Here is a 21,993-nt window from a genome sequence, read left to right as displayed (position 1 = left end):
AAAAGAGCTGTAAAATCTTAGCAGGTCAGGCAGCATCTGTGGAGAGACACAGAGTTAACCATTTCAAGTCTTTGACCAAAACTCTTCAAAAATTTCTTGCTCTTATTTCAGATTTCTATAATCTGCAGTATCTTTCTCACTGTCTTCAATATTTAGACAACTTGATTTAAAAAGAAAGTTTGTTTAATAAACTTCTGTTCTGTTTTTAAAGAAAATCTAAGTCTTTGTGATGAACTACGCATTATCTAACAAACAAAAAAAAGGATGTATGATCCATCAAGCTTAATTTCATTTTGAGATCTACCTTGTCCAGCAACACCAGTTACAATCTGATAGTCCCAATGAGAGACTGGAAGGTAGTTACCCCCGCCCTCGTTCCTTCCCTACCTCTCCCACTTAGCAAATGCTAACCTTCAACATATGCTCTCTTCTGTCTCCTCACCTTGCTGAGATCTCCGTTGAATGAGGCCCTGGGAGAAGCAGTAATGCTGCTGTGAACAGAGTCTAACCACAAGGATGGGATAATACCCGACATAGCTCTCCTCAATTAAATTCACGATTATCAGTGTGTCTCTTGAGTCGGCCAATTGAACTCCGCACCCACCCAAAACACCCTTCTCCTGGTCCCGCAGCAACTGCATTTTCTAGAAGACATTTCAAAACTGCTTGTATTATTCCATACATGCCCCCATCAACTAATACCCTCTCCCTAATGACCCATTGACATCCCTAGCCCCTCTGTTCGGTGCTCTCGCATTCTTTGCATTCACACAGGACGCTGCCAGACAGTCACTGCATTTACGTCCATATCCATTGTTTAAAAACTACATGTTGGAATTAATAGTTCAACACACCCTCAAGGTCTTCAGAGTTCTGATCTTTTGTCATGACAGCAGGTCCCTGCTCTCTTTTCTTCTCCCGCAGCCTGGGACTGCATCCTTCCATGCCTCCCTCACTGCCTTGGACATCTATGCTCCTTAGGTTGGAGCTATCCTTCCTCCCAAGCACAATGCCAGCCTGGCTGCCTGCTGACTGTCGCCACCCTTCACTGGCACTATCACCCAAGGAGAACAAAACAGCTGCTGGTCACATCAACTCCGGGAAGCTCACTCCCTCACTTGCTGCACACCATTTATACTACAGTCCAGAATCTGATGGCACGTATTTCTTACTCACGGATAATTAAGTGGAAAAGTACATTTAATTATGACATGACTGCCTTTTAATGAGCGTGCATAACATGCAAAACAACTTCTTAGTACTTGTCGCTGGTAAGTACAACCCACTTCCTGACTACTGAGAACTCAGTTCTGTAGTTTCATCCCGCTGTGGGGTAGCTTCCAGTATCATTAAGTTACCTTGCCGGCCAAACACTCTGGTCATAGGAACAGCACAAGATTCTATTTCGTGTCTGTGCTGAATGTGCTTTGCTGTCACAGATTCTTACCTCCATGATACACCTTGATATTGAGTCCACAGTCCAAGAATTGTCTTTGCCTTGGCTCCGAACCCAACCTAAATGTCAAAAATAAATAAGATTCCCTGATAGCCATGAGATCAGGCATTGTTCTCAAATTTCAAACGGAAGTGTCATACTCAGAATTAGTAGGAACTGCAGATGCTGGAGGATCTGAGATAACAAGGTGTAGAGCTGGATGAGCACAGCAGGCCAAGCTGCATCAGAGGAGCAGGAAGGCTGACATTTCAGGCCTACTCCCACATTTCTGAAGAAGGGTTTAGGCCCGAAACATCAGCCTTTCTGCTCCTCTGATGCTGCTTGGCCTGCTGTGTTCATCCTGCTCTACACCTTGTTATCTCAGAAGTGTTGTACTGTTCAATCTGCAGTAGATTCTGGTACAGTAGTCACTTCACAGCACTGACACTGGGAGTTGAAAGTATGTCTGAGAAGGATTATACCTGAATTGAACATAACATTAGGATAGATTTTCTAACTTTCTCTAGTACAATAAGCCATTCCATCATGGTGAAAAGTTACCTTTTACCAGTAAACAAGCCAAACAATGGACAGCTGCCATCCTATGCACAACAGGGGATCGGGTCAGGGTGACATTGTTCAAACTAGTTTAAGTAGGAGGGCTTAAAGGAAATGAAAGGAAACAATTGTTCTCCTGGTTCAGATTGAATTTGTACCTGGGTTCCGGGGTGAAAACAATTTGTGCTAATCTACTTTGGCAATCCAGTTTCAGTTTCTCATTCAGAATCTGTGCAGATCTCTATCACAGCCAAGCAGTGGTGTGTCTGTCTGAGAGATCAACCCATTGTGAGCTGCACAGCATTTACTTTACTTGCATTTCCTTTGCATCTCCAGTGGCTTGTTTTGTTATGTTAAATGCGCAAAATAAGACAGGTTCTGGAAATCTGGGATGTTGAGACAAATGGCTGGAAATACTCAGCAGTCCAGGCAGCATCTGTGAGGAGAAACAGAGTTAATGCGATTTATTTAATATGTTAATACTTGTACCGACGTAGGGTGAAAAATGGATAATGTTGACACATTCCGGTGCCATTTTGGATTACAGAATAAACTAAAGAATAAACTGATATTACTAAAATTCAAAAAGCTTCAAAAGTTCATCTTTCCATCTCCGTAGCCTTCACCTTCTCTGCTCCTCCAGTTGCCATTATCAGACATTGCTGCCCCCCAGCTCTGCGCCCTGGCAATGTGCTCCTTCGCTGGCGCTGCTGGAGCCATCGCTTCTGCGACCGCTACCTTCGAGGCGGATTCGGTCACTTTGCGTGGGTCCCACACCTCCTCCTCGGCTGACGGGGCCCTGGCTCTGAGAACACCAACAGGGTCTTAGCTCGTCTTCCGACGCCACCACACCAGATGGAGATACAGTGGGCTCCTGCCTCCTGTAGGAGGCCGCAGGGCAACCAGTACAAAAGAAAATGTTACGGAGCTGGAAAGACATTGATGAAGCTGCATGGATTTGGCGGAATTCACCGCATGAGCACCCGAACTCAGGCGCCAAATGCTGCCGACCCTGCCACCGCAATCTTGTAAACAGTTAATCTGCCTTGACCTCCAGCCTATTACAGAGCTTCCCTTTTATTCATCCTGCCCTTTTCCATTTCCACTGGTTCAATCTTTTATTTCGCTCTTTCTTCAGTTCAGGAGAAAGCTCATTGAGCTGAAATGTTAATTCTGTTTCTGTCTCCACAGATACTGCCAGGCCAGTTGTAAATTCCCAACATTTTGCTTTAAACCACATCTACGTACTTTGATAAGAATCCCCAAGTTTAGTGGTGAACAACGTGAGGTGGGAATGTCCCATTTTCTCCACATTGTCTAGTTCTACTGCAACAACTCTTGGCCAGTCCACTTCCTCTGTCATTCTTAGATAACAAAGAACTGGATGAACACAGCAGGCCAGGCAGCATCAGAGGAGCAGGAAGGCTGATGTTTCCAGTCTGGACCCTTCTTCAGACCCATTTCTAAAGAAGGGTACTGAACCAAAACGTCAGCCTTCATACTCCTCTGAAGCTGCTTGACCTGTTGTGTTCATCCAGCTCTACACATTGTTATCTCAGATTCTCCAGCATCGGCAGTTCCTACTCTCTTGTTTGTCAATCTGCTTGCCATAAACTCTGTTTCTTTATCACTGCTTTCACCCGTCCCTGTCTATAGCTCAGGGTGAACTGGTTTAGCAATTACAATGTGCTCTTTAACAAGTGTCGAATTTCCAAATACACCAAACCAAATGTCTGCTCATGTCCCTCTCATCCACAACAGTCTTCCTTAAAATCACACCTTTCTGACCAAGTGTATAACCCTGCTTCCTAGCGTTTCATTCCCTGGCTCAACTTGTTCTTCCAAACCTCTTGTGAAGTTTCTTTACCCTAAAGGTACTAAATAAGGAAAAGCTATTTTTGTTATCAACTTGAAGTATTGGAACCTCTGAATCGGATCATTTCTACTGTGACTTTAAATGCAAGAAAAATGACTCAAAGCATGTTACAAACCCTGCAGAGAACCTCATAACACAGTCAGTTGTAAGGTTTCTGTGAGTAGAGCAGATATTTCATGGAATGAAAACACAGCAGGTTATATAGTCCAGTAGAGAAACCTGTAGACCCCATCACAGATAACAAAGTGCGGAGCTGGATAAACACAGCAGGCCAAGCAGCATCTTAGGAGCAGTGTTTATCCAGCTCCACACTTTGTCATCTCGGATTCTCCAGCATCTGCAGCTCCCATCATCTCTGACCCTATCACAGATGCTGCTATGACTGTGAAGGTTATAAGTACTTTTTATGGTCTTGTTACCCTATGCATCATTTGCAAAATTGATACTTACAGTTACAGAGTCTCCCATTGCTGCAACAACATTAATGTCAGCAGGTCGAAGCCTGTGGACTATAGGACATAAAAAAACAGAAACATTACAAATGAACAGAAGGTGGAAAAATAATGCAGAAGTTTCCAGTTTAAAACACTTGCTATTAGTTATATGTATGTTTAGGTTAGAACATAGAACACAGAACATAGAACAGTACGGCACAGTACAGGCCCTTCAGCCCACAATGTTGAGCTGAACTTTTACCCTGAACCCCATCTAACCTCCAACCCTACCTTATACTATCACCCATATGCTTATCTAATAGCTATTTAAATGCCCCTAACGAGGAAGACTCCACTACCCTCTCTGGCAATGCATTCCAGATCCACACCACTCTCTGAGTAAAGAACCTACTTCTGATGTCTCCCCTGTATCTACCTCCACTCACTTTAAAACTATGCCCTCTTGTAAAAGCTACCTCCACGCTAGGAAAAAGTCTTATGCTGTCTACTCTATCTAAACCTCTGATCATTTTGTACACCTCTATCAAGTCACCTCTCATCCTTCGTCGTTCTAAAGAGAAAAGCCCTCGTTCTCTCAACCTTTCCTCATAAGACCTTCCCTCCATTCAGGCAACATCCTGGTAAATCTCCTCTGCACCTTTTCCTATGCTTCCACATCTTTCCTGTAATGAGGCGACCAGAACTGGACACAATACTCCACATGTGGCTGAACCAGGCTTTTGTGTAGCTGGAGCATAGCTTCATGGCTCTTGAACTCAATCCCTCTATTATTGAAAGCTAACACACCATACGCCTTCTTAACAACTCTATCCACTTGGGTCGCAGCTTTCAGGGAACCGTGGACATGAACTCCAAGATCCCTCTGCTCCTCCACACTGCCAAGAATCTTTCCGTTAACCCTCTATTCTGCTTTCAAGTTTGTCCTTCCAAAATGAATCATTTTCTAAGGGATTGTAAGGAATTGGTTAGCTTGGATGGTTGATTTGCAATGTGGAGTGATACTAACAGCATGGGTTCAATTCCCACACCAGCTGTAGGACTGTCATTCTCAGCGTCTCCACTTCACTTCAGGCATGGTGACCCTCAGGTTAAATCTCTAATGAGACAGAGCAGCTCTACTGTCAATCCGCCTCCCCATCTCTCCCTATTTATTTCAGAACCCTCTCCACATCCCCCTTTTCTGATGAAGGGTCCAGGCCCGAAACGTCAGCTTTTATGCTCCTAAGATGCTGCTTGGCCTGCTGTGTTCATCCAGCTCCACACTTTGTTATCTTGGATTCTCCAGCATCTGCAGTTCCCATTATCTCTGAGCTTTATTGTCTGTAGCGACTTTACATTTACATATGTTGAAACAGCAGGCTGTGGAAGTACATGTAAGAAATACTATAGTTAAATACATGCTAACAAAGACTACTTGAAAGCAAAGTGGGAAGGAATCTCTACTTAATTTGGACTGTTCAGCAAATACAGTTTTCATGATTATCAAAGTTCATGAAATAAGTACACAACTATGTCCATTACAAATGAAGATAATCATGGTTTTCTTAGAAGAGACTTTATTGTTACCAGCATTGCTTCAAGGAACCAATTTGAAACCTTCATCAAAATTCCAGATTGATGTCAATGTCATCAATCCATTCCACAAACCCCATCCCCTATGATCTGTTCAGTCCACAGCTATTGTCTCAGACTGAATCACAATCAACTCAGTACAAAAGGGACATTCAAAATTCACCTCTGTCACCGAGATCCCACTTTCAATAAATATCATCTCTCCTGTCTCATTGCATATGCTGCTGAAACACATCTACTAATCTGTAATTACTCCATTATTCTATACATAAACCATCTGAACCCCCTTCAATTAGGTTCCAATCTGTAATCACTCCCAGGCATTCACTATTCTGAACATAACCCATCAGAATCTCTCAATTAGATTCCAGTCCATAATCTCTCCCAGGTATGTCTTGTTCTATAAAGAAACCTCCTGAATGTCTCAATTAGGTTCCAGCCTGCAATCATAACCTGGTACCCATTATTCTATTGTAAAAGCTATCACAGTCCTTCAGTTTCTTTGTTCTTACATGATTGCACCGAAATATCTTTATTTGGCAAATTAACTGAAATTTGATCACAAGTTCTGCAAATGTGAAGGTCAGAGCCAAAAGCAAGGCCTCAAAATTGGGCAATGTGGAATAAGATAAATTAGATTACTTTTACTGACCTGAAGTTGGAATAGTTTCAGACGTTAAGTTTTCTGAACAGGAGAGATCGCTGCCCCAATTCTGAAAGAAAAATCCTTCTGCACCTTAGTGGGTCAACATAGGAAAATTCAGTGATTTAGGTGTTTCTATTATACATAATACCTTTACAGGACAGTACTCTTCAAATCAGAATACTTTGAGGGGATTAATTGCAGAAGATGTGATATCCATTGATTGTTTTCAGAGGATTTCTGATGAAGTGTCGCATGTAAGACTTTTAGAAGTGGTTTCACAGTTCAAATTAGTGGCAAATCAAACTGTTGGATTAAATACTACCTTTGAAATAAAATGTGAAATGCTTATATTTGAGACAGTGATTAGTTGTTATTACAGATTAGAATGGTACTTTTAAATGTTTTCAGTTTTGTCTGTCCCACTCCACAATAGTTCATCCTTCTAATGGCAGGTTACTGCAGAACACACAATTGTTTAAGGTGGCATACCTCAGGAGGTTTGATAGGCGGGTCTGAACCTTGGTAAGTATAGTTGCTGTTTTTGAATGTTCTAAGAAAAGGTTGATCCTGTAGTAATAACATGCAATACCAATTGCTCATGAATACTTTTATTGCAAAAATATATGCATTATTTAATATAAATTCAGCAATAGTATACATTTCATTTTAAGAAATGCAGCCAGTCCCTTGCTGGAGATGATTTCACTGCGCTTAGCAGCCATTTGGAAAACTTTGGTACCTGCTACAAGACTTTTATTTTTTGAATCAATTTCACAAAATTCATTCACCTAATAAACTCTCTGAACATTTGATCATAGTGCAAAATGGACAATCTCAACCATCCAAAGATCGTTTTACTCTTCTACTCCCGGAAGACGGATCCCTGGAAGTGTAACACTAACTCTGCTTTCTCTCCACTGACCTGCGGAGTTTCTCCAGCAATTTGCTATCATTCCAGATTCCCACTGTCTGCAATTTTTAAAAAATTTTGGTTTTAGTCTTCCCTGGATTATGATGCAGAGCTTCAGGCTGAGCTTTGAGTTGGCTTGACCCAAAGGCAGAATTTATGTTCAGAATTCATGTGGCCCTGGGGAAGTGGGGAATTTGACAACCCTTCGTATGGGATCCTAACTGTAAAATGTATTTCTGGCTGCGCAGGTCAATTCTGTGGGCTGGGATCCGGCCTCTAGTCAACGCCAGCTCCAGGAGCAAGCAACTCTGTGCCATGAACGAATGTGCAATTCTTACCTGGGTTGGACAGCTCAGCAAGGTATTTGCTGTAAGATTTTGAAAATCAGATTTTTTGCCCACAGGCTGCAACTGGAGAGAGAAAGAGAAAAAAAACACAGTTCATCATGATTTGTCCTCTATCCTTCTCTGTGTGTTGGCACATACACCCATGCTCACAGCAAGATGGCAGCCCAGTGAATTCAGAGGTGGTTTTAGCTGTTGCCAGTTGTGTGGTTGGCCTCTTATGGGAAGAAGTTGCACTCGATTGGAAGAAGCTGGAATGGAAAGTGGGTAAATACCTATGTATTCAATTGGCAATGCCGGGGACTTGTACCAATTTCTCTCTCCGAGTGACATGCAAGTGGGCCTGAACCTCAAATAATTGGAGGTCTCATGATCGCCTCATCTATTCTTAATCGAAACCAAAAGAACTGCTGATGCTGTAAATCGGAACCAAAAGCAGAAATTGCTGGAAATGCTCAGCAGGTCTGACAGCATCTGTGATGAGAAATCAGAGTTAACATTTTGGGTCTGATGACCCTTCCTAGGAACAGTTCTGAGGGATGGTTGTTGGACACAAAATGTTAACTCTGGTTTACTGATGCTGTCAGACCTGCTGAGCATTTCCAGCAATTTCTGCTTTTGTTTCATCTTTTTTTAAGAAGTCATTTTTGTCAAAGCCATTCCCAGCTGCCTATCCCTTGAGAAGTTGATGGTGAACCAAAGCAGTCCCTATGGTGCAGGTGCACTCATAATGCTTTCCTCCAATTCAGCATTAACCACATTATTATGGATCTGGAGTCACGTATAGGTCAACCTCCTCTCTGAAGGGCATTTATGATTTATGTTTACAACAACAGTTTAACAACCATTATTATTGAGGTAAGATCTTTATTCCAAACCAGCATGGTGGGATTTGAACTCATACCTCCAGAATATGAGCCCAGGCTTCTGGATTACCCGTGCAGTGACATTGCCGCTAGGCTATAGTCTGCCATTCAATTTCATAATTATCAAAAAGAAGGTATGTCAGAAATTGCTGCTCTCCATTTGTTTTCAATGGAAAACAGCCTGGATAATGTTCAAAGCACTGACTGGGATTCAGATTCACATACAGTAAGAAGCCAGTTCCCTGAAGCTGGCCTAAATGGTCTTGGTTTCGAATTGTGTTGGGTTTCTGAATGATGTACTGGAAACTTCCACTTAACCAGTCCCCATGGGTTCAGGAGTGTGCTGGTTGATCAAATATTCCAGAAAACTAAGAGGCATGCATAGCCACAGTGAACCCTGACCTAGGGCGGCTTTGAGATATCAACATCCCCCAAAAAAATCTATCTAAAAACATCAACACACCTCCTACAATCAATTCAAAATCACACAACAAGTAATTGAAATGTAAAGCAGAGGGTATACACATCACTGTTATACAAGATTTACAGCATAAATACGCAGTAGATTGTGATATTTGAGGTATACAATTTTTGCCACGAGTTTATCAGGAAATGAAGTTTGCTGTATTTGTATATGAATGATGCCCTCTGGGGGTTCAAATAACAGCCAATGGGAATATGAAGCAAATGGAGTTTAAATCCACTGCTGAGAGCCATACTCAGTTGGGTGTGTGCTTTCCTCTGATGCAAAAGATTGTGAGTTGAACTCCACTCAGGAGCCTAGAGTACTTGGGTACAGACTAAAGAAGTGCTGTTTGTTGAAGGTATTGATATAGGATTAAATCAACCTTCTCTTCTAACATGAGGCTAGGTGGAGCTTTCTTAATAGGCGACAGGTTTAGATAGAGGCTCTGGATTGGCGCAAGCTTGGAGGGCCGAAGAGCCTGTTCCTGTGCTGTAATTTTCTTTGTTCTTTGTTCTTTTTATTTGAGGCTGTGCCAACCCACACCTTGGAAGTCACCGGGTTTCAGATAGAGCATTCATGTTCATTTCATCTGGAATTACAAGTAAATCTAAGTTTCTTTTTGAAGCTACATAAGGACATTCCTATTCTCTACCCATGATTATTTATTTTTTGTAATTTATGCCTACTAACACACTGCAGCCAGTCCTCTCCCATCCTCAATATTGTTGTGAAATGAGCGGCAAAACGCCGAGCCCCTTATACATGTGAACCGCTGGGCAGTCACTTTGTTGTGGGCATTTACTTCCAATCCTAAGAGATGTATTTGTAAATGTATCGTAATATTTGTCCTCTTGTGTCACTGGTGCTAATAACTCCTATTACCATGCTAATGACAATCTCAAGACCACTTATCTCTAATGGAAAACAGATGGCTTGGAATCTAGTCAGATGGGAATGTTGTCATATCATTAAGTAATTGTGTAACAGTGACAGGCTGTTAGTGATTTTGATTGAGTTGCTAACAGGATACTGGAACGTTTATGGCTGGTATATGTTATATACAGTACTCAAAGATCAGAACATAGAACACTGAACATAGAACAATCTAGTGCAGAACAGGCCCTTCAGCCCTCGATGTTGCGCTGACCTGTGAACTAATCTAAGCCCGTCCCCCTACCCTATCCCCTCGTCATCCATATGCTTATCCAAGGGCTGTTTAAATGCCCCTAATGTGGCTGAGTTAACTACATTGGAAGGCAGGGCGTTCCACGCTCTTACCACTCTCTGAGTAAAGAACCTGCCTCTGACATCTGTCTTAAATCTATCTCCCCTCAATTTGTAGCTATGCCCCCTTGTACGAGCAGGCGTCATCATCCTCGGAAAAAGACTCTCACTGTCACCCTATCTAATCCTCTGATCAGAAGGAGCTTTGTTTCAAATATAGTCCACATAGGAAGGGATGGGTGAGAGGAAGAACAGGTTAGGGAGGCAGAGACAGGCTGGGCTGGTTGTGTGATGCAGTGGGGGGAGGGGACGAACTGGGCTGGTTGTGGGATGTGGTGGGGGAAGGGGCGATTTTGAAGCTGGTGAAGTCCACATTGATACCATTGGGCCGCAGGGTTCCCAAGCGGAATATTCCCCCTACTACATCACACAACCAGCCCAGCTCATCCCCTCCCCCCACTGCATCCCAAAACCAGCCCAGCCTGTCTCTGCCTCCCTAACCTGCTCTTCCTCTCACCCATCTCTTCCTCCCATCTCAAGCCGCACCTCCATTTCCTACCTACTAACCTCATCCCACCTCCTTGACCTAGCCATCTTCTCTGGACTGACCTATCCCCTCCCTACCTCCCCACCTATACTCTCCTCTCCACCTATCTTCTTTTCTCTCCATCTTCGGTCCGCCTCCCCCTCTCTCCCTATTTATTCCAGAACCCTCTCCCCATCCCCCTCTCTAATGAAGGGTCTAGGCCTGAAACGTCAGCTTTTGTGCTCCTGAGATGCTGCTTGGCCTGCTGTGTTCATCCAGCTCCACACTTTGTTATCATGCAGAGGAGGTGATGGCCTAGTGGTTTTATCGCTGGACTGTTAATCCAGAGACCCAGATAATGTTCTGGGGACCGGGGTTTGAATCCCACCACAGCAGATGGTGGAATTTGAATTTAATAAATATCTGGAATTAAGAATCTAATGATGACCATTGCTGATTGTTGGGGGGAAAGCCCATCTGGTTCACTAATGTCTTATCGGGAAGGAAACTGCCATCTTTACCTGATCTGGTCAAAATAATTTGGTCGGGGGTGTGGGTGAAAAATGATCTAGGAAGCCATATGTCAGTATGGGATCTGACTTGTGCAGCGGAAATCAGGTGGATTCATAACAAGTGGGTCTCATCAGGTATTTGAATTCATTAGATTTAAGAGAGATCTGTGACTTTCTTTTAAAACCACCATATTCACCTGTCCTGCCACCTTCAGGGCTCTGTGGACAAGCACTCCAAGATAACTCTGTTCCTCTGAACTTCCTAGTGTTTAAACTTCATTAGGTACTCCTTTGTCTTTTTCTTTCTTCTAAAGTGCATAACTTCACACTTTTCAGGGTTAAATTCTAACATCCACTGATCTGCCTATGTGACCAATCTGTTAATATCCTCCTATAACTTAACACCTTCCTTCCTACTGCCAACTATTGGCCAATCTTTGTGACATCTGCAAACTTCGTTATCACCACTCCCACATTCTCACCTACAATATCACACACAATGAGGGAACCAGCACTGATACCTTTGGTACACCACTGCATGCTGTGGGCTTCACAAACAGCCTTCAACCATCTCCTTCTGCTCCTATCATTAAACCAATTTTGAATCCAAATTGCCAAGTTACCCTAAGCTTTTACCTTCTTCATCAGTTTCCAATGTGGGACCCTGTCAAAGGCCTTGCTGAAATCCAGATATATACATCAAATGCCCTCCCCTCATCCAAACACTTGACCACCTCCTTAAAAACATGAACTTTGCAATATGCCCAACAAAAATGGCATTTTGTCAAATGCTTTTTGAAGGCCAAAATATACCTAACTTTTTTGTCTTTTCACTGTTTATGACCGTCTCCCGTGCTTCCCTAACTTCTGGTAGGATGTGAATTTGTTTATCGCTGTTGTTACAGTAATTCACCCCCCTGTGGATCTACTGTGCCTGAACTCCCAACTGGCTCTCTGGATTTTTAAGCACTATGTCAGGAATGAATCCTAGCCCAAGGTATCAGGCTCACTGGCCAATGCCAATGAAGGGGCTCCAAAGTGAGAGAGATTTTAATTGCACAGCATCAAATAATGGCAACCTGCATTTATTTAAAATCTTTAAACCAGTACAACATCCCAAAACCCTTTGAAGCAGTGTCATCAAACAAAGCCTGACGCTAAACTTCAAAAGGGGTTGTTAGTATTTATGGCCAAAAACTTAGTCAAGGAGGTAAGATTTTAGGTAATGCCTTGAAGAGGAAAAGAGAATCAGAGCAGTCTGGATGTTTGAGAAAGGAATTACAAAAGCTTAGGGCCTAGGCAGCTGAAAATACAATGACTAGTGATAGAGCAGTTACAATCAGGGACAATCCATGACAAAATTGGAGGAGTGTACAAATCTTGGGAAGGTACAGGGCTGAAGGCTTTGGAGGGATTTAGAAATGTTGAGAATGAGATTTTTTAATACATTGAGGCAGTGCCCGTGCAGGTGCTCGAACAAGTAAGTGAATTACTTACCATGTTATTCCAAAGAGATCTTGACATCTGCACGTGGAACTTCCTGCTTAAATGGAAACAGTCAGGGGCAAAGTATGACACATCAGGCTGTTTATTCTGAAACCCAAAGAGAAAGGACATCAGGAGTATGTGATGGAGCAGGCCAGGCAGTGACAGTAGAGGAGTTATAGTGTTTCCTCAGAAAGAGACATATAAATGTTAGCACTTACATCTAAAATTGGGACTTCCATATGCCGAAGGAAAGGCTGTAACACAACTGTGAAGTTCTCTCCAGTACTATACTTTCCCGATTCAATAAGCTCTTGGATGCTTTGCTGAGGTGGGAGGGGTAAGAGAAATACAGGAATAAGTACCAGTTGCTTATCGAATAAACAAATCCTATGATGATCAAACACAGTTGTTGCTGGAAAAGCTCAGCAGGCCTGGCAGTATCTGTGAAGAAAAATATCAGAGGTAACATTTTGGATCCAGTGACCCATTCTGAGAAAGGGTCACCAGACCAAAAATGTTAACTCTGATTTTTTTCTTTGCAGATGCTGCCAGACCTGCTGAGCTTTCCCAGCAACTTCTGTTTTTGTGCCTGATTTACAGCACCCACAGTTCTTTCAGTTTTTAAATCCTATGATGATGCTCTGCTCCATTTACTATTCACTGTGGAAGTGTGGACTAAAAGGCATTCAGAGCGTGGTTCCTCTGTTTGAATATAGAACGTAGAAAATTACAGCACAGTACAGCCCTTCGGCTAACTCGATGTTGTGCCGACCTGTCATACCGATCTGAAGCACTTAAGCCAATATATTCATATTCATACGTGCTTATCTTGAAGTAATTTTAAAAGTGAATTCTTGGCCGTAACAATATCTTAACCGTAACCCTTAAACCTATTTTAGCATCTTTTAAGTAATATCTGAAGCTGAGAAAAATGTTAATTCACTACGAGATGACTTGTTTCACAGGGTGAGGATGTCAGTCAAATAATGAGTCTTAAAGGTCAGAGTCATTGGAGGAGGACATCTGCAAAACCATCAGCTGAAACTTAAAATCAGCAGCAACACCATCACTACACCAGGACAACAGCAACACCGTCACTACAGCAGGACAACAGCAACACCGTCACTACACCAGGACAGCAGCAACACCGTCACTACAGGAGGACAACAGCAACACCGTCACTACACCAGGACAACAGCAACACCGTCACTACATGAGGACAACAGCAACACCGTCAATACACCAGGACAACAGCAACACCGTTACTACACCAGGACAACAGCAACACCGTCAATACACCAGGACAACAGCAACACCGTCACTAATGAGGACAACAGCAACACCGTTACTACACCAGAACAACAGCAACACCGTCAATACACCAGGACAACAGCAACACTGTCACTACATGAGGACAACAGCAACACCGTCAATACACCAGGACAACAGCAACACCGTTACTACACCAGGACAACAGCAGCACCGTCAATACACCAGGACAACAGCAACACCGTCACTAATGAGGACAACAGCAACACCGTCACTACACCAGGACAACAGCAACACTGTCAATACACCAGGACAACAGCAACACCGTCACTACACCAGGAGAACAGCAACACCGTCACTAATGAGGACAACAGCAACACCGTCACTACACCAGGACAACAGCAGCACCATCACTAGATGAGGACAACAGCAACACCATCACTACACCAGGACAACAGCAACACCATCACGACATGAGGACAACAGCAACACCATCACTACACCAGGACAACAGCAACACCATCACTACACCAGGACAACAGCAACACCGTCAATACACCAGGACAGCAGCAACACTGTCACTACACCAGGACAGCAGCAACACTGTCACTACACCAGGAAAACAGCAACACCGTCATCACACTAGGACAACAGTAACACCGTCACTACACCAGGACAACAGCAACACCATTACTACAGCAGGACAACAGCAACACCATCACTACATGAGGACAACAGCAACACCGTCACTACAGCAGGACAACAGCAACACCATCACTACACCAGGATGACAGCAACATTGTCACCGTACCAGGGTGAAAACAACACTATCGCTGCAACTGAATGACTGCAACACCGTCACTACAGTATTCGGATAGCAATGCCATCATTACACCTAAACAACAGCAACATCTTTATTTTATTACAACACCATCACTACACCATGGCAACAACATCATTGTTGCACCTGTATGACAACAATACCAGTACTACACAGGTCAAGGCAAATCAAGCACGACGCCAGTACAACAGCAACGCCAATATTAAATTAGTACAACAGCAGCACCATCACTGCATCAGTGTGACAACTGTATCCCTGAGCCGCAACAGGAATACCAATACTGCACCACTACAACAGCAATGCCAATACTGCACCACAACAACAGGAATACCAATACTGCACCACTACAACAGCAATGCCAATACAGCACCACTGCAACAGCAATACCAATACTGCACCACTACAACAGCAATACCAATACTGCACCACAACAACAGCAATACCAATACTGCACCACAACAACAGCAATGCCAATACAGCACCACTGCAACAGCAATACCAATACTGCACCACAACAACAGCAATACCAATACTGCACCACTGCAACAGCAATACCAATACTGCACCACTGCAACAGCAATACCAATACCGCACCACTACAACAGCAATACCAATACTGCACCACAACAACAGCAATACCAAAACTGCGTCACTACAACAGCAATACCAATACTGCACCACTACAACAGCAATACCAATACTGCACCAGAACAACAGCAATACCAATACTGCACCACTACAACAGCAATACCAATACTGCACCAGAACAACAGCAATACCAATACTGCACCACTGCAACAGCAATACCAATAATGCACCACTACAACAGCAATACCAATACTGCACCACAACAACAGCAATACCAATACTGCACCACAACAACAGCAATACCAATACTGCACCACAACAACAGCAATACCAATACTGCATCACAACAACCGCAAGACCAATACTGCACCACAACAACAGCAATACCAATACTGCACCACAACAACAGCAATACCAATACTGCACCACTACAACAGCAATACCAATACTGCACCACAACAACAGCAATACCAATACTGCACCACAACAACAGCAATACCAATACTGCACCACAACAACAGCAATACCAATACTGCACCACTACAACAGCAATACCAATACTGCACCACAACAACAGCAATACCAATAATGCACCACTACAACAGCAATACCAATACTGCACCACAACAACAGCAATACCAATACTGCACCACTACAACAGCAATACCAATACTGCACCACTGCAACAGCAATACCAATACTGCACCACAACAACAGCAATGCCAATACAGCACCACTGCAACAGCAATACCAATACTGCACCACAACAACAGCAATACCAATACTGCACCACAACAACAGCAATGCCAATACAGCACCACTGCAACAGCAATACCAATACTGCACCACAACAACAGCAATACCAATACTGCACCACTGCAACAGCAATACCAATACTGCAACACTGCAACAGCAATACCAATACCGCACCACTACAACAGCAATACCAATACTGCACCACAACAACAGCAATACCAATACTGCGACACTACAACAGCAATACCAATACTGCACCACAACAACAGCAATACCAATACTGCACCACGACAACAGCAATACCAATACTGCACCACAACAACAGCAATACCAATACTGCACCACAGCAACAGCAATACCAATACTGCACCACAACAACAGCAATACCAATACTGCACCACTACAACAGCAATACCAATACTGCATCACGACAACAGCAATACCAATACTGCACCACGACAACAGCAATACCAATACTGCACCACTACAACAGCAATACCAATACTGCACCACGACAACAGCAATACCAATAAAGCACCACAACAACAGCAATACCAATACTGCGTCACTACAACAGCAATACCAATACTGCACCACAACAACAGCAATACCAATACAGCACCACAACAACAGCAATACCAATACTGCGTCACTACAACAGCAATACCAATACTGCACCACTACAACAGCAATACCAATACTGCACCACTACAACAGCAATACCAATACTGCACCACTACAACAGCAATACCAATACTGCACCACTACAACAGCAATACCAATACTGCGTCACTACAACAGCAATACCAATACTGCACCACTACAACAGCAATACCAATACTGCACCACAACAACAGCAATACCAATACTGCGTCACAACAACAGCAATACCAATACCGCACCACTACAACAGCAATACCAATACTGCACCACTGCAACAGCAATACCAATACTGCACCACAACAACAGCAATACCAATACTGCGTCACAACAACAGCAATACCAATACCGCACCACTACAACAGCAATACCAATACTGCACCACAACAACAGCAATACCAATACTGCACCACAACAACAGCAATACCAATACTGCACCACAACAACAGCAATACCAATACTGCACCACTACAACAGCAATACCAATACTGCACCACTACAACAGCAAAACCAATACTGCACCACAACAACAGCAATACCAATACTGCACCACAACAACAGCAATACCAATACTGCGTCACTACAACAGCAATACCAATACTGCACCACAACAACAGCAATACCAATACTGCACCACAACAACAGCAATACCAATACTGCACCACTACAACAGCAATACCAATACTGCACCACAACAACAGCAATACCAATACTGCACCACAACAACAGCAATACCAATACTGCACCACAACAACAGCAATACCAATACTGCACCACAACAACAGCAATACCAATACTGCGTCACTACAACAGCAATACCAATACTGCACCACAACAACAGCAATACCAATACTGCACCACAACAACAGCAATACCAATACTGCACCACTACAACAGCAATACCAATACTGCGTCACTACAACAGCAATACCAATACTGCACCACTACAACAGCAATACCAATACTGCGTCACTACAACAGCAATACCAATACTGCGTCACTACAACAGCAATACCAATACTGCACCACTACAACAGCAATACCAATACTGCACCACTACAACAGCAATACCAATACTGCACCACTACAACAGCAATACCAATACTGCACCACTACAACAGCAATACCAATACTGCACCACTACAACAGCAATACCAATACTGCGTCACTACAACAGCAATACCAATACTGCGTCACTACAACAGCAATACCAATACTGCGTCACTACAACAGCAATACCAATACTGCACCACTACAACAGCAATACCAATACTGCACCACAACAACAGCAATACCAATACTGCACCACAACAACAGCAATACCAATACTGCACCACTACAACAGCAATACCAATATTGCACCACAACAACAGCAATACCAATACTGCACCACAACAACAGCAATACCAATACTGCACCACTACAACAGCAATACCAATACCGCACCACTACAACAGCAATACCAATACTGCGTCACTACAACAGCAATACCAATACTGCACCACAGCAACAGCAATACCAATACTGCACCACAACAACAGCAATACCAATACCGCACCACTACAACAGCAATACCAATACTGCGTCACTACAACAGCAATACCAATACTGCACCACTACAACAGCAATAACAATACTGCGCCACTACAACAGCAATACCAATACTGCACCACAACAACAGCAATACCAATACTGCACCACTACAACAGCAATACCAATACAGCACCACTGCAACAGCAATACCAATACTGCACCACAGCAACAGCAATACCAATACTGCACCACGACAACAGCAATACCAATACTGCACCACAACAACAGCAATACCAATACTGCACCACGACAACAGCAATACCAATACTGCACCACGACAACAGCAATACCAATACTGCGTCACTACAACAGCAATACCAATACTGCACCACTACAACAGCAATACCAATACTGCACCACAACAACCGCAATACCAATACTGCACCACAACAACAGCAATACCAATACTGCACCACAACAACAGCAATACCAATACTGCACCACAACAACAGCAATACCAATACTGCACCACTACAACAGCAATACCAATACTGCGTCACTGCAACAGCAATACCAATACTGCACCACTACAACAGCAATACCAATACTGCACCACAACAACAGCAATACCAATACTGCACCACTACAACAGCAATACCAATACTGCACCACTGCAACAGCAATACCAATACTGCACCACAGCAACAGCAATACCAATACTGCACCACGACAACAGCAATACCAATACTGCACCACGACAACAGCAATACCAATACTGCACCACGACAACAGCAATAACAATACTGCGTCACTACAACAGCAATACCAATACTGCACCACTACAACAGCAATACCAATACTGCACCACAACAACCGCAATACCAATACTGCACCACAACAACTGCAATACCAATACTGCACCACTACAACAGCAATACCAATACTGCGTCACTACAACAGCAATACCAATACTGCACCACTACAACAGCAACCAATACTGCACCACAACAACAGCAATACCAATACTGCGTCACTACAACAGCAATACCAATACTGCACCACTACAACAGCAATACCAATACTGCACCACAACAACAGCAATACCAATACTGCACCACAACAACAGCAATACCAATACTGCGTCACTACAACAGCAATACCAATACTGCACCACAACAACAGCAATACCAATACTGCACCACGACAACAGCAATACCAATACTGCACCACGACAACAGCAATAACAATACTGCGTCACTACAACAGCAATACCAATACTGCACCACTACAACAGCAATACCAAGACTGCACCACTACAACAGCAATACCAAGACTGCACCACTACAACAGCAATACCAATACTGCACCACTACAACAGCAATACCAATACTGCACCACTACAACAGCAATACCAATACTGCACCACTACAACAGCAATACCAATACTGCACCACAACAACAGCAATACCAATACTGCACCACTACAACAGCAATACCAATACTGCACCACAACAACAGCAATACCAATACTGCACCAGAACAACAGCAATACCAATACTGCACCACTACAACAGCAATACCAATACTGCACCACTACAACAGCAATACCAATACTGCGCCACAACAACAGCAATACCAATACTGCACCACTACAACAGCAATACCAATACTGCACCACTACAACAGCAATACCAATACTGCACCACAACAACAGCAATACCAATACTGCACCACTACAACAGCAATACCAATACTGCACCACTACAACAGCAATACCAATACTGCACCACAACAACAGCAATACCAATACTGCACCACTACAACAGCAATACCAATACTGCACCACAACAACAGCAATACCAATACTGCACCACGACAACAGCAATACCAATACTGCATCACTACAACAGCAATACCAATACTGCACCACTACAACAGCAATACCAATACTGCACCACAACAACAGCAATACCAATACTGCACCACAACAACAGCAATACCAATACTGCACCACTACAACAGCAATACCAATACTGCACCACAACAACAGCAATACCAATACTGCGTCACTACAACAGCAATACCAATACTGCGTCACTACAACAGCAATACCAATACTGCACCACTACAACAGCAATACCAATACTGCACCACTACAACAGCAATACCAATACTGCACCACAACAACAGCAATACCAATACTGCACCACAACAACAGCAATACCAATACTGCACCACTACAACAGCAATACCAATACTGCACCACAACAACAGCAATACCAATACTGCGTCACTACAACAGCAATACCAATACTGCACCACGACAACAGCAATACCAATACTGCACCACAACAACAGCAATACCAATACTGCACCACTACAACAGCAATACCAATACTGCACCACAACAACAGCAATACCAATACTGCGTCACTACAACAGCAATACCAATACTGCGTCACTACAACAGCAATACCAATACTGCACCACAACAACAGCAATACCAATACTGCACCACTACAACAGCAATACCAATACTGCACCACTACAACAGCAATACCAATACTGCACCACGACAACAGCAATACCAATACTGCACCACTACAACAGCAATACCAATACTGCACCACTACAACAGCAATACCAATACTGCACCACAACAACAGCAATACCAATACTGCACCACTACAACAGCAATACCAATACTGCACCACGACAACAGCAATACCAATACTGCACCACAACAACAGCAATACCAATACTGCACCACAACAACCGCAATACCAATACTGCACCACAACAACCGCAATACCAATACTGCACCACAACAACAGCAATACCAATACTGCGTCACTACAACAGCAATACCAATACTGCACCACAACAACAGCAATACCAATACTGCGTCACTACAACAGCAATACCAATACTGCACCACAACAACAGCAATACCAATACTGCACCACTACAACAGCAATACCAATACTGCACCACAACAACAGCAATACCAATACCGCACCACTACAACAGCAATACCAATACTGCACCACTACAACAGCAATACCAATACTGCACCAGAACAACAGCAATACCAATACTGCACCACTACAACAGCAATACCAATACTGCACCACAACAACAGCAATACCAATACTGCACCACTACAACAGCAATACCAATACTGCACCACAACAACAGCAATACCAATACTGCACCAGAACAACAGCAATACCAATACTGCACCACTACAACAGCAATACCAATACTGCACCACTGCAACAGCAATACCAATACTGCACCACAACAACAGCAATACCAATACTGCACCACAACAACAGCAATACCAATACTGCACCACAACAACAGCAATACCAATACTGCACCACTACAACAGCAATACCAATACTGCACCACTACAACAGCAATACCAATACTGCACCACTACAACAGCAATACCAATACTGCACC

The 21,993-nt window shown here is 43.3% G+C and overlaps 1 protein-coding gene across 3 annotated transcripts in view; it reads right to left on the bottom strand.

The window, feature by feature from the left end:
• plb1 (phospholipase B1) overlaps positions 1–21,993 on the bottom strand; it is a 233,711-nt gene that overhangs the window by 39,115 nt on the left and 172,603 nt on the right. For all 3 annotated transcript variants that reach the window (XR_009445665.1, XM_059645186.1, XM_059645187.1), the window contains exons 41-47: positions 13,097–13,201; positions 12,888–12,983; positions 7,791–7,862; positions 7,032–7,109; positions 6,549–6,609; positions 4,320–4,378; positions 1,448–1,515 (exon numbers count right to left, since the gene is read on the bottom strand). Coding sequence is in view for 2 of the 3 variants with exons in the window: in XM_059645186.1 (XP_059501169.1) it covers positions 1,448–1,515; positions 4,320–4,378; positions 6,549–6,609; positions 7,032–7,109; positions 7,791–7,862; positions 12,888–12,983; positions 13,097–13,201 (539 nt within the window). In the remaining variant the exon portion in view is untranslated. The remainder of the gene's footprint in view (positions 1–1,447; positions 1,516–4,319; positions 4,379–6,548; positions 6,610–7,031; positions 7,110–7,790; positions 7,863–12,887; positions 12,984–13,096; positions 13,202–21,993) is intronic.

The sequence above is a fragment of the Stegostoma tigrinum genome, chromosome 4 (genome assembly GCF_030684315.1).
Source record: "Stegostoma tigrinum isolate sSteTig4 chromosome 4, sSteTig4.hap1, whole genome shotgun sequence".
Taxonomy (NCBI): domain Eukaryota; kingdom Metazoa; phylum Chordata; class Chondrichthyes; order Orectolobiformes; family Stegostomatidae; genus Stegostoma; species Stegostoma tigrinum.
This window is presented reverse-complemented; position numbering and strand designations above follow the sequence as displayed.